Source organism: Puntigrus tetrazona, chromosome 18 (genome assembly GCF_018831695.1).
Source record: "Puntigrus tetrazona isolate hp1 chromosome 18, ASM1883169v1, whole genome shotgun sequence".
In the NCBI taxonomy this organism is placed as follows: Eukaryota; Metazoa; Chordata; class Actinopteri; order Cypriniformes; family Cyprinidae; genus Puntigrus; species Puntigrus tetrazona.
Window position 1 is genome coordinate 21,005,722 of NC_056716.1, and position 13,100 is coordinate 21,018,821.

The 13,100-nt window shown below is 39.9% G+C and overlaps 1 protein-coding gene across 1 annotated transcript in view; it reads right to left on the reverse strand.

Moving 5' to 3' along the window:
- Positions 1 to 2,322: 2,322 nt before the first annotated feature.
- frmd4a (FERM domain containing 4A) overlaps positions 2,323 to 13,100 on the reverse strand; it is a 55,964-nt gene continuing 45,186 nt past the window's right edge. Inside the window, 10 exon segments of the mRNA XM_043264830.1 lie at positions 2,323 to 4,887; positions 6,318 to 6,414; positions 7,403 to 7,763; positions 7,766 to 8,231; positions 8,865 to 9,020; positions 9,112 to 9,349; positions 10,012 to 10,068; positions 10,343 to 10,574; positions 11,100 to 11,222; positions 12,512 to 12,645. Coding sequence (XP_043120765.1) covers positions 4,782 to 4,887; positions 6,318 to 6,414; positions 7,403 to 7,763; positions 7,766 to 8,231; positions 8,865 to 9,020; positions 9,112 to 9,349; positions 10,012 to 10,068; positions 10,343 to 10,574; positions 11,100 to 11,222; positions 12,512 to 12,645 — 1,970 coding nt within the window. The 3' untranslated portion in view covers positions 2,323 to 4,781.

The window sequence follows — 13,100 nt, forward strand, 5'->3', positions numbered from 1 at the left end:
AAAAGTAAAATATAAAAGCTCATTGGTTGCTACTGGTTTCATTTCTGAACTAATCCATGTTTAGATTTGAATGGATGATTCACTACCTGCCTGAGTATTGCTACTTGCAGAAAGAATCACTGAAAAAACCTTAGTACAACCCCCGATTTACAATAAAGAGACCATGTTGGGATAGTTTGGACAAGGCTTTGTTTGTCTGGACTGGTTAAGTGTCTCACTCAAGACCTCTTGAATCATTTCTTGTGGGGAGCGAACTATCTACCTTCTGGTTTCAAGCCCAGATCTTTCGATACTACATCCCACCACTCCTTAAACCGATAGCAGTGGTGCTTTCTACAGCCTCCACCAGTGTTTATATTGGCCTATATTAGTTGTGAGCCTGCCAAACAGCCTCCAAATGCCTTGACCCGCCATACCAAGGGTCACAGTGGTGCCCTATGAAGTCTAGCTTTCATGTTCACTGAACACTACATTCCTTTGGTGTTCCTAGAGCCCTTCACACAGCAGGGGAATGCCATGGATTCAGTGTCGAAAATATTTCATTCAACAAAGCGTCCACAGAGCTTCACAGGAAATGGAAGATTTCTATAAACACAGCAACTCTTGTTGTTCACATTCCAGCTGCAGTAGGTACAATAGACTCAGCTGGCCCAAAACACATATCTCCAGCATCACACTGGCACAATAACAGCGGTCACATCTCCAATGTTTGGTTTTCCAGTGTTGTGTTCCTGTTGCTGGGGGAGACCCCAAGCCATTGTCCAAGGCACAAACATCCTCACACACTTCCTGAGAGGCAAAATCTGTGAGTCATATTAGCACAGTATTGAAGAAGACGGGAGGAGTCTCCTCACCCATTGAATTGCATAGAATCCTGTCTATCAAAGGAAGGAGTCACATGGACTTACGGGAATTACTTGCATGTCTGCAATCAGAGCTAAAAGTAATAGTTCTGTCATCATTTACTCACCCTCATAACATTCCTAACATCATACTTTCTCTCCTGTGGAACAAAAATGTGGAAATATATTTGCATAATGGAACAATGGAAGCTCAGAAGCACCAAAAAGGGCAAAATAGCACCACAGGAATACTCCATACCGTTGTTATTGTTAACTGAATAAATAAATTGTCACTTCTGTGCTTTATGTACAGGCATTCTACAATTTTTGTGTGGAGAACCGAAGGAAATTAAGACCGGTTGTTTGAGATCCGGTGTTTTATGTCACTGACCTCAAACCTTTAGCAACACCTGACAAAATATTTGATTGTCTGTGAAGGAACATGATATATTTTTACTTGTGAAAGGTTTTCTCCGTTTCCATGAGCATCGACACCAAGACTCTGACGGTAGGTGTGGAACGAATGAGTAAATGTTCAACAGCTGCAAGAGACACATAAACAAACAGAAATGTACATGCATCCACTGGGAAATCACATGCTTTGAGCATTTTAAGTCAACAGCAGGTGTTATTAGAGCTGGAGTGATGGATGAATCACATGCATTTATAATACAGTAGGTGATCATTACTTGATGCCAAAGTGATTCTTAAATCCTTTAAATGTTAAACTGTGTGTGGTGGATGCCAATGTTTTCACGTCAACATCAAACATTTGTTCTCAAAAACGATTTTGCCCTTGTGTACATTATGCCACTGTCCAACCATTACTTATCCTTGCATATATTTTTAAAGTGTCCGTATTATGGATTTTTGAAAAAACATATTTCATGCAGTGAAACACAGCTCTAAGTGAATGAAAACATCCTGCAAAGTTTTAAATCTGATAGCGCACTGTGTATAAAGCTATTGTCTTTGAATCACTGAAACAAGTCCCATGTTGATGTCAACATAAACATTAGCTTATTACACTGCCCACTGAATATGCATATATATGTAAACGTGGTCAAAAAAAATAAAATAAACTTGGGTCCAAAATCGGACATTTAATATGTGAATGCAGATCAAAGCAAAACAATTTTCTTTTTTTCCCCTCCATGATGATGGTTCATGTTTTCTGTGACAACGTTGACATATATTTGCATATTTCTCAGAAGCATTCACGTACTTGGTATTTCAATCAGTGGGTATGATTGTCAGCTTTACCTGCGGCTGATCTCATTACACATGCAGGAACATAATCCATGAAGGTGACACGCAGAAGAATTTCAATTACACCTCGAGGAAACAGATCATCACCTTCATCGACCTGGAGGGGCATGATGCATTATGAATAACGATAAACATACATTAACAATGCATATTCACCCATATGGGACACAAGAGATCTGAATAATAGCAATAAAGTGATTTCACGCTTCGGTTTAGAGAACATTCAGCAATAATTTATTTCAGAATCTCAGGAACCACCACATTTCTCATCTGGAAAATTCAGTATCAGTTGCCAACAACACGGTTTTTGAAAAATGTTACTATACAAATTCTTAATAGAAAAAAAGAATAAATTAACTGTGGAATTTGGTTATAATTAACCCGCCCAACAATTCCACTTATTTTTTTCTACAACACCGTTTTATCGTGTCCGGTTATGTCTGGAAATGAACTCATGAAACATGCTCTATTGTCAAGATGAAGTGAGGAGACAGTTTAGTAACTAACGTCCTTCATTTTGCACGACTGGTAATAAAACTATTGACAACAGTTAGGAAAAGTCTACAGCTAGGAAACCAAAGCAGTAACTGGTCTTCCTGTAGCACCTGAACGTGTTGTTGCTATTTCCCAGCTCAAAGAACCGAAAATAAAACCAATACTGATTTATAAAAATCATTAAAAGAGTGTTTTTATGATTTCTTTGAAAAGAACCCAGTTTCCACAGTCCTGCCTATAAATGTTGATAAATGTGTTAGTTGATTTTTTTTAATATAAAAAAAATTATGTTTTTGTTATAGAGTACAGGTAGACGAGAGGAGTGATCTCACATTGGCCTAAAAGGGTACGAGGTCTGAACAACCTCTAAGTGAAGGGCTGTTTCTACACCGGGTTTTAGTTTTAACATCAAGATGCATAACACCGTGTGCTGAGCATGCACAAAAATAATCAACAATCAATTTCAGGGCAGATAAAAACGTCAGCTTTACTTATAGGCCCTTCATGAAAGATGAATCGGATGATTTTTAGATTCAACGTCTGGTGATTTGGACCCTTCGGAATAATGACTGCTTACGTTATTGTTATTTGAAGACCGGTCGAGTTGTAACGGCAAAAGGTGTGCTTTCGGCTACCTGTTTCATGTACAATGTTTCGTATCTCGCAGAGTGTAACAAATGCGTTCTTTAGCATTATGGCTTGATGTTTCCTTGGTCAGACGACCGAGGCGAGGGGCACACGTGGTTTCGGATCTTGTTGACTGCATGATAAAAGCATGAAACACCCTGTATTGTCTGAGCTTGTAGTTTCTTATCGTTTGCTTTTAAAATGAAGCACTTGTTTAATCGCGTCACATTCTGGAATGCTGTTCTCCTGAAAGCCTTTAACAGGTCAGGGAAGAGGTAACGTTATTTTCATCGGAATATTGTGTCGGTTTGCCACGTTACGTTGTGCTCATCTGACTTTTGACGGTTTTATAAATATGAACGTAACGTCGTAGTGGTGTTACACTTAGGTAAAATCCTGAATATTAAAAAACAGATACGTAAAAACAGGAAACCCATAAGGCCAGGAGTGTTTGGAGAAGGTTTTTTCGTGTGTCTCGTTACTTCACTGATGTCACAACACTATACGCGTGGGGGTTTGTGACTGTGTTCATGCAGTGTGAGCATATAGCAGGGCATTGTGGGATGCGCAGTTCAGGCTCAGAGCACCATGGTGGCGAGTTGCCGGTTGCGGCCTGAGTTGCAGCACTTCACAGATCGGTCGTATAAAGCCGAGGGTCATGCTAAAGCCTCTAAGCTAAACGTTTTCAGATTTGTTGTACAGCTATGGCTTCTAAGTTAGCTAATGTTCTGCGAAAATGGACCAGTATCGATAAACTTGAGAATGACAAATCAACATTACGCACAAAGACCACAATGTTTTGAATTTCTTCGGAATGTCGTACTTGTGACGTAGTAATCTTGAGCGATATGATATCAGGGCTCATCCTTCTTCATCAGCAAGGCTTCTGCCTTTTTTTTTTAAATGCTCTATTGTTATTCACAAAGTATCAAAGTTCACAGACAGTGGGAGGGGCTTATGATGCACTCCGGTCCAATGAGAAGTGGCGCTGTAGGATGAAAGAGGGGCTTGTAATCACATACTGTTACTGAGAACATAAAGATCTACAAAGATGGTTGACGCCAAAGCAATCCATCGAATGTTTTTTTTTTTTTTTTTTTTGTGCATGAGAGAGAACGATGCCGGCTCTCTGACATCAGTGCAGAGGGACACACACGACAGCAGGGGACATGTGTCTATTTTAGCATGTGTGTGGGGTTCACTTATAGTACAACGCGCATAAGACGTCTCTCTTATGCACATTAATCCAGCGATGGATTAAACATGGAGGGTTTGTGCATACGGAGGAACTGGCTGCCAGCTTACTGGGTCAAAGTTCAAAAGTCAGAGTGGGAGGGTCAGACAAGGTCAAGCTCAGTTCATTCAGACTCTTGTATTCCCATAGTTCATAAGCACTGTACCGCCGGATATACAGAGAGATAAAAAGAAGGAGAGGTCGAGGTGGTACTGGCTCCAGCCATAGGGTTTTCAGATGAGTTGAGGTCCAGACTTTGGTCAGGCCTGCCTTCTGAACACTCTTTTAAAGAGAGAGGGATGAGGGATGATAGTTTAGACGAGAGTTCCCGGCTTTGCCTTCTCGTGCCCGTACCACTGTACGTCCACTATCTCAGAGCACAGGGGACTGCTCAGGAAACAACTATCGGAGAACGGTGATCTGCAGATGAGAAATAGAGGAAAGTGTTAGACATCTTGATATTTCAGGTATATTTAACAGGCTGCTATATTTATACTGCTGATGCTAGGAGCTATCAGAAGGCCTATATGGAATTGAATGTCATACGAATAAATGGGTTAACTTCAAGTCTCTAATTTTGTGATAAAAAAGTTTGGTCATCCTGCCCAGAATAAAGTTTTGCTTCAGTACTCCCTAGTAAATTTTCAATTAAATAACATTTTTATCTTTGCAATACAAATTCAGTCACAAGTTAAATTTCAAGACAGGAAAATGACACAATCAGAGAGGTGAAGGAGTGAGTGAGATACAGAACATGCAGATAGATATAGATTGAGAGAGAGAGAGTGTACCTCTCTACTGGTCAGTGCTTTGGTGAGAGGGAGAACGGTCTTCAGTAGGAGAACTTTCAGTCGTATCACTGCCCCGAGAAAACACACACATACACATTCAGGCAGAGGTGGGTTAGTGAGACACAGAGAGAGAGAGAGAGAGAGAGAGAGAGAGAGAGAGAGAGAGAGAGAGAGAGAGAGAGAGAGAGAGAGAGAGAGAGAGAGAGAGAGAGAGAGAGAGAGAGAGAGAGAGAGAGAGAAAGAGAAAGGTTAGCGTTTGTGGGTAGCCGTGATCAGTTAATGTAGAGTGAGTTGTGTAATTTTGACACTGGGGTAGTTCGGTTAAACACTATTAAAGTGAACAACACAGACAAAGCATTGGTACAGATAGGTGGGCATTTAAACCAAGAGAATGTGCTCCAAGTCCCAGGCTTTGACCAACATCCTCAAATATGTCTGTTCTTTGAACTAAATACCCACTGACAAACAAAGCTGTGCAATCTACGGGAAAACCAAGCCAATTGTGCAATTTTGGAAGTAACCAAGTACGGCACAATAAAAATATGAAGCGTATATAAATATTCATGGTCAAAGTTTAGTGCAAGGAAAACCATATCAGCCTAGCCTAAAGCCATACGCAAGTCTGGAATGATGCAAATCACTGACAAAAAATCACTGAAAGTGATTTTTTCACACAAATCTATTCACATTGACTACAATGCAAATTCAATTAAAAGAGAATTTTAGCAACTAATTTCAAGAGATTTGTCCTTCAGATTAGGCTGAAAAAAGTGTCACTCTGTTTTTGTAGTATTAATGCATGATTTTGACTGGTAAATCCATCTAAGAAACTACAGAGATGCAGTACATTTTTAACAATCCACTGGAGTACTAGATACTATGTTGCTACTACCAACTAGTAATTAGTTCCATCTAGACTATGATATATATATATATATATATATATATATATATATATATATATATATATATATATATATATATATATATGTGTGTGTGTGTGTGTGTGTGTGTGTAAATATAAACATTGTTAAAATTCTGATTGATTCAGTGTCCTACCCGCTCTGCCAGTTGAGTATGTGTTGTGGACTGCAGGGGGGTGTAGCTGCAGGGTCACTGCAGGGAGTTCCACTCCTCTGACTGTGTGGAGATGCAGCTGAAACACACACAGACTCCACTGTAAGACACCAATAAACACAGCTGAACTACAGTCACATACAGGTATACGCGCGGTGAACGTGTTGGAGATAAAGCTGACTGCCAACACCCTCTTGAGCTTCTGGAAAAGGTTTGGAGTGATTCTGCCACCCAGAGAGAGGTGATAATCCCCACGACGCACACCCTGACCAGACCACCCTGACAGCCTCTATACACACACACCTCACAGCAATGTGCTTAAGTTGACACATAAAATAGGTCTCATTCCACCACTCTTTCTCTTTCTGTCATACGCACTAAATCACTGCAGTAAAAAAATGTACACACAGTGAAGTGAAATATACAGACCTAGCATATGTGAATGAAATGTAATGTGTAAATAAGGTTTGCACAGTTTGCACCATATTTTACCTTAGTGTACCTGGGTGTTGTGAAAATAATACAAAACATTATAACGTTTCACAGCCTCAAATTCATTTTCCAAGGCTCTAGACTTTGAAAAAAATGACTGGGAGCATCTTAATCCTAAAATAAAAAAATCAAATTGCAGCACATTTTCTAGTTAGCCTACCAAATTATAAAGCTATTCAATAGAATGGCTAATGAATAGCTCTTTTACAATTTAATGAGATAATGAATTAATCTGTTTAAAACCCACCCCTCTATTGTGACTTCAACACTAGCTGCATTTCCTTTGCATATTTGCGCAAAACTTCATTTTATAAAAGTTAATAAAAATGTATTGCAAATGTATTCCATTAACCAAGGTTATGCAGCTAAAACATAACCTTTTGCCTCTCGCAATAAGTCATGGTAACGGATTTTGGTGCGATTTGACGGATATTTATACAAAGGAGGCGCAATTTTTATTTAAAAAATAGCCACAAATCAAGAACCATGGCTGCATCTAATTTATGTTGTTAACCCCGACTAAAGTCTTGCAGGTATCTATATCTTTTTGCATCATTTACATTTGATCTGCTCACCTGGTGACCCCTTCACTAGTGTCCCTATTCGTCCTCCACGGCCATCTGAAGCATTGGAGCTGGTGTGCGTGACGCGGCTGTGCTCCTTTATCGATCCAGATGAGCGTTGGTACCAACACCGCAGCTCCTCTGACACCGCTGCCCGCCCCCCTCCTCCTCCTTCCCTGCCCAGAGACGGAGTCCTCACAATCTGTGACCGGGAAGGCGTCAACCTCCCGCTGCCACCACCCGCTTCCCCGTCCTCCCCGGAGCCCCAGCCCTCCTTGTAAAGCCCCCCGGCTGTGTATGAGTTGGAGGTCTTGAACTGCGCCTTGACGCTGTAGTGCCCTCTCTGGTCATTCTCCAGGCTGCGGACGACCACGCGCTGGGGCTGCTGCCCTCTGTGTACAGCGGGTATTCTTTGATGCGATACTGCGAGGAGGGTTGGCTCTGGCTGTGGAGGTACACACCCTGGTGGCTACCGCACACCCCTCCGTGGGTGCTCCCGTTGCGTGCCGCAAGGTTAGGCATGCTGCCAGAACTGGATGCGCCCAGGTGTCCGGCAGACTTGTGGCGCTGTCGTTGCCGCTGCCGGGCTTTGGAGGGCGAGTCCTCGGCCAGCGTACAGTAGTTAGGGTTGGAGGTGGATGAGGGGTAGTAATGTTCTGAACTGGAGTGGCTGGTGCAAGATGAGCAGTCGTCGGGGACAACAGAGCCATTGCTTCCTGTCCTCTGTGGTCCTGACAGAAACAGGTCAGGGCTAAGTCCCACCTCTGTGTCTGCCTCCAAAGATAGCAGCTTCCCCTGAGACTCCAAACTGGAACTTCGGCCACGGAATGGCTGAGTTAGACTGAGAAAGAAAATTATTCAAACATATTTAGTATTTAAATATTACATTTTGAATACATTTTTAAATACATTTTATTAATAATTAATGAATATTTTATAAAATAACTAATCAGCAAATCGGCATTGTAGAATGATTTCTGAGAAATTATGTGACACTAAAGTTTGGAGTAATAATGCTGAAAATTCAGCTTTGCCATCACAGGAATAAATCACATTTAAAAATATAAATATAAAATATATATATTTTACACATTACAGTTTTTACTATATTTTGGTTCAGATAAATGCAGCATTGGTGAGCATATGTGTAATTGTTTTCAAAAACGTACAAAACAAGCTTTTGACTGATAGTGTATTAAAAATAAAACATTACAAACACAAACATTATATAGAGTAAGTTTGACAGTAAATAGGGCTGATTTTTAAATTTAGGTAATTTTATGTATGGTTTTGATTTTCCTTCAAATTGTATTAAATTATATACAGATTAATTATAATATTACAGAAAATATGAATGAGTTGAAATATAAATCATTCAGATAAACAATAATGTAAATAGTATCCAAAATAAAACCACAGGTGATGTTCTCATGTCGACAGCAGAGGACATTGAGTGTGTGTGTGTGTCCAGCACCTGGCTGAGTGCACGTAGCTCCGTGTTCTCAGGTCAGGGGTGGAGGGCATGCTGGACTGGCTGTTCCAGTGAGGGAGGGAGCGCACAGGACTGTTCTGGAGAGAGTTGCTCCCTCCCGCCTCACAGCTGCCTGTGCTGGGGAACCGCCTGTGACTACTGCAGAAAGAGAAATGAATAAACATAATTCATTCATTTACATGTGCACCACAATATTCACACCATCACAAATCTTCAGACTGGTCTGTACCCGGAGTGTGAGGAGCGTTTCTTCACCCGTTCGTAGGGTTCGTCTAATGAGCTTTCACTCCACATGCGCGGTTTGATCGGGGACTTGTCGTAGTCACTGCGTTGGTAATGCAGGTGTCTCAGTCCGTCCAGGGACTGTGGGGGAGGCGGTCGGCTGTGGGATGGGGGTCGGGGAGGGAGACCTTTGTGTGGGGAGGCAGCTGGAGAGAACGTAGGGGTTCCTGTCACCTGGGGGTCATCTGGAGAACAGAGTGAGAGGATATGAGATAAATAAATAATTGAAGGTAAAGGTGATGCATGCATACATGTTTCTTTTTACTTTGGGGGACAAAATTGCTAAAATAAATGATAGAAATTAAGAAAATTCATTTAGAGTCTCGATGTGTACATTAAATTCAAAGTTCTTACAATATTTTAATCAGCAAAAATAATGCTTGGATATTAATTGTATATGTAAACTATATTAATTAGAAAATAATTGTTAATTGCACCTTGATGACATCCAACCTCCATATTTATTGTGTTTGTTTATATAAAGAAAAATAGTTCATAAAATGTCTTGAGTATTATTGATTAGATACTTAAAGTTCAAAGGTAAGTAAAAAAAAAAAAATCAAATTCTATACTAAATATTAACGGGCCATGAATGAATGAATGAATGAATGAATGAATCTTAATGAGAATATCTGGTTTGTATCTGTAAACTAGATTATTTGGCATAAGAATAATTTAAATTGGCTTCATACTCGTTTGCAATACCTCCTTTTCACAATCCAGTTAATTACAGATGGATATAATCAAACCCTGACCTGTTTTTTTTTGTTAATTATTCTGCTTTAATTTGAAACCCGAATAGAGATGTTAAACTGGTATTTCTGTATAACAATTGTACAAAGCTTACCATCATCCAGCACAAGGGCATCAGACAGTGAGCTGTCTTCCGAGCCGATATTCGCTTCTGCCAAACAAAGACAAAGACACTTAAAAGTGAAAACTCACATACACCAACATGTCAAACAAATCTTTGCAACCTGAGCGTGAACAAGAGTGCGTTAAATGAATTTTCACAGCAGAGGTCACACACAGACACATATCTTCACACGGTTTTATAGGTCTATGGGGAGGTGCGATTACTCTTGCTCTCAGCATGAAAGACTTTACGGAGGAAACACTTAATGAACTAGCAGAAGCACTGCGAAAACGTCTACAAATACAATGAACAGAATTCTCACCCTCTATGATTAGAGAGGCACGTTGTGTGGGTTTCTTCCCAGAGCTTAACGCGTACTCATTGATGCCATTCTCGATGTCTTGGAGCTTCTTTAGAGCATTCAGATACGAGGTTTTCCTCTGTTTCTTCAGCTTTTTGCTGCTGATGTGAGGATCGGATGCTAACCGCCGTGCTGCCTCCGTTATCTGGGACTGGATGGCAAATTCCCTTTCCAAACGCTCTAACTCCTCTTCCTAAAAGACACACAGGTGTAAACATATACAAAATTGGCAAACTGAGCCAAAAAAGAAAAGGACATCAATCCATTGTAAAATAACTAACAGTCTCTGTCAAAATAACAAGACAACTATGGGCGCCAAGTTGTCTAGTTCTCACACACAGAGCGAAGATATTGTGGCCTCTTATCAATGCCTTCGATTAATCACCCAAAATCAACAATCATCAGTCATGTAAAAACACAAATGCAAAGACAAAGATGACTTTACGACCTCTTACATAAATCAGCTTTCTTCATTCACACAGCTAAGCTCGTTTTTTGGGTTTTGCAATCTAGTTCTTTTGGCTGACACTCAACACATACACTGCATTATCGCCACTTCCTCTGATCATGCCAGACTAGAGCTATTTATAGACCTCTGCACACATACATGGATGTCTAATTGTAGCTTAAAGGGCAGTCTACAATGAAATAATTATGCAGCGTTTGCTGTGGTCAGGGTTCAGTACCAACCATAAATCACACTATAAACATCACTGACCTCTCCTTTGGGTAGGATCTTCTGCTCGTCCAGTTTGAAGGCGGTGCCTATTTTACGTCTGACGGTGGGCGGCTCCTCCCCGGGGTCGAGAGGGTACTCTTTTGGAAGTTTTCCTGTCAGCTCCTGAAACACAACACACTATTGGCTCGATTCCACTGAGCGGTTTGAGTTGGTACAGTTCAGTATGGTACGATTGATGCACGGAACACCCAAATCCAGCTTGTGTTTCCACTGTCCACACGATGATAAAGTGTGACAAGAAGACTCTGCCTTTTTTTGTCAGTTTTAATGAACAATAATAGCCATTATAAAAGTAGAAGAGGCTTAAGAAGAAATAAAGACAAAAGCAAACACAGCTGTACTACAGTCAAATTCAAGTTAAAGAAAATTTTGTGCTTAGCCAAAACTATATTATCAGAAACAAAGAAAAGATGCATGAGACCATGAATTCCTGTTAAATATAACATTACTTAAAACATATTGTATCTAATGTTTAAACACTACAGAGACGTCAGAGCCAGCAGCAAATGTCGGAAGGTCTAGCTGGGCTTGAGGCTGCTCTAAGAGGATATATAAATAAACCCAGCGATAGCCTGGAACTACGAAATCAGCAAATAGGTGCATCAAATAGGCCCTATCTTTATAATTAAGTCACATATTTGAGTTTTTAAACAACTACATTCTCACCTGCAAAACCCTTAAAATTACATTTCATGACACAGAAACAGTAATTCATCCTAAGGCATTATTTTGCCTAAGGCATAGATTTGTCCACTTCATTTAACAGGCCAACTGCAAGTTTAAATTACTCAAAAACATAGTGTTTTTATGTGATGATATGTAATATATATATAAAGCCAATAAAAGATTGTGCCAATGCTAGTAGAATCTATTTATTAAATGACAGGGCAGCATACAGGAGCTACAAGAGTTTACATTGAATTAAATGCCCATAACAGTTTACTATGTAACCATAATACCAATAATATCCAGAAATTTTAAATGAATTACCAGATTGCAGTATTGAGGGATTGTGAATTGCTTTTAAAACGTAATTCTGTGCAAAGTGTTTTGATTCTGAATGTTCAGTGATCAGCCTTTTGAAGTTAAACAATGATATCAGGGTGTATTGTTTTTTTCATTGAGAAATCTAAGACTTAAGAGATATTTCTTTTTTAAGTAATTTTTATATACCGTTTACATTATTTACATAACACTGACTTTATATGACCTTGATTATTTAATCTGATCATTTATGATTTAAATGATTAACATATTCTTTATGAACAACAAATGTAATTGTCCTTTTTCTGGCATAACAGCTTCATATGCAGACTGTAGACAGAAAGTAAGCTCAGGTTTTCCAACAGAGCCATTATGCTCAGAAGGTGACAAGTTGTTTCAATCCTTACCGCTTCTCTGATGCAAATGCTCTTTAGTTCCTCTATTCTCTGTCTCAGCGTCTCCTCTAGTGCTTCCTGTCTGGCCCTCAGAGCCGCCAACATGTCCTTCTTAGCGGTCTGGGAACTGTCTGACTCTTGAGAGCCTACAAACACACATACATACATACACAAGGTTAAATCAAATCCAGGGCCTGACACATGTCACATTTGACCAAATAAGTATGTGTGTGTCTAACCTAAAGGTCAAAGATCAGAAAAGTTTTAAAGGTCAAATCAGCACAAGCAGACTTCAGCTTAAACAATCAGACTGACCTTCTTGCTTAGCAAGAGGGTGTGTACTTCATCTCTTTCAATGCTATGAAAGGGGCAAAGTGTGTGTGTGTGTGTTTCCGGACAAAATTAAACAAAGGGCCCCAATGGGGCAACATTGTTTTGCAGATAGTCCATGCGTACCCAAAACAAAGGCAAAGTTGTGTGTCTGAGATGTTTACGAGGAAGTGAGCAGAATTTTTTGGCAAGATTGGGAAGGGTTGCATAACAAGAGTGATACCTTAATATCACTACACAATGCTAAAGACATCAAACCAGTATTTGTTTA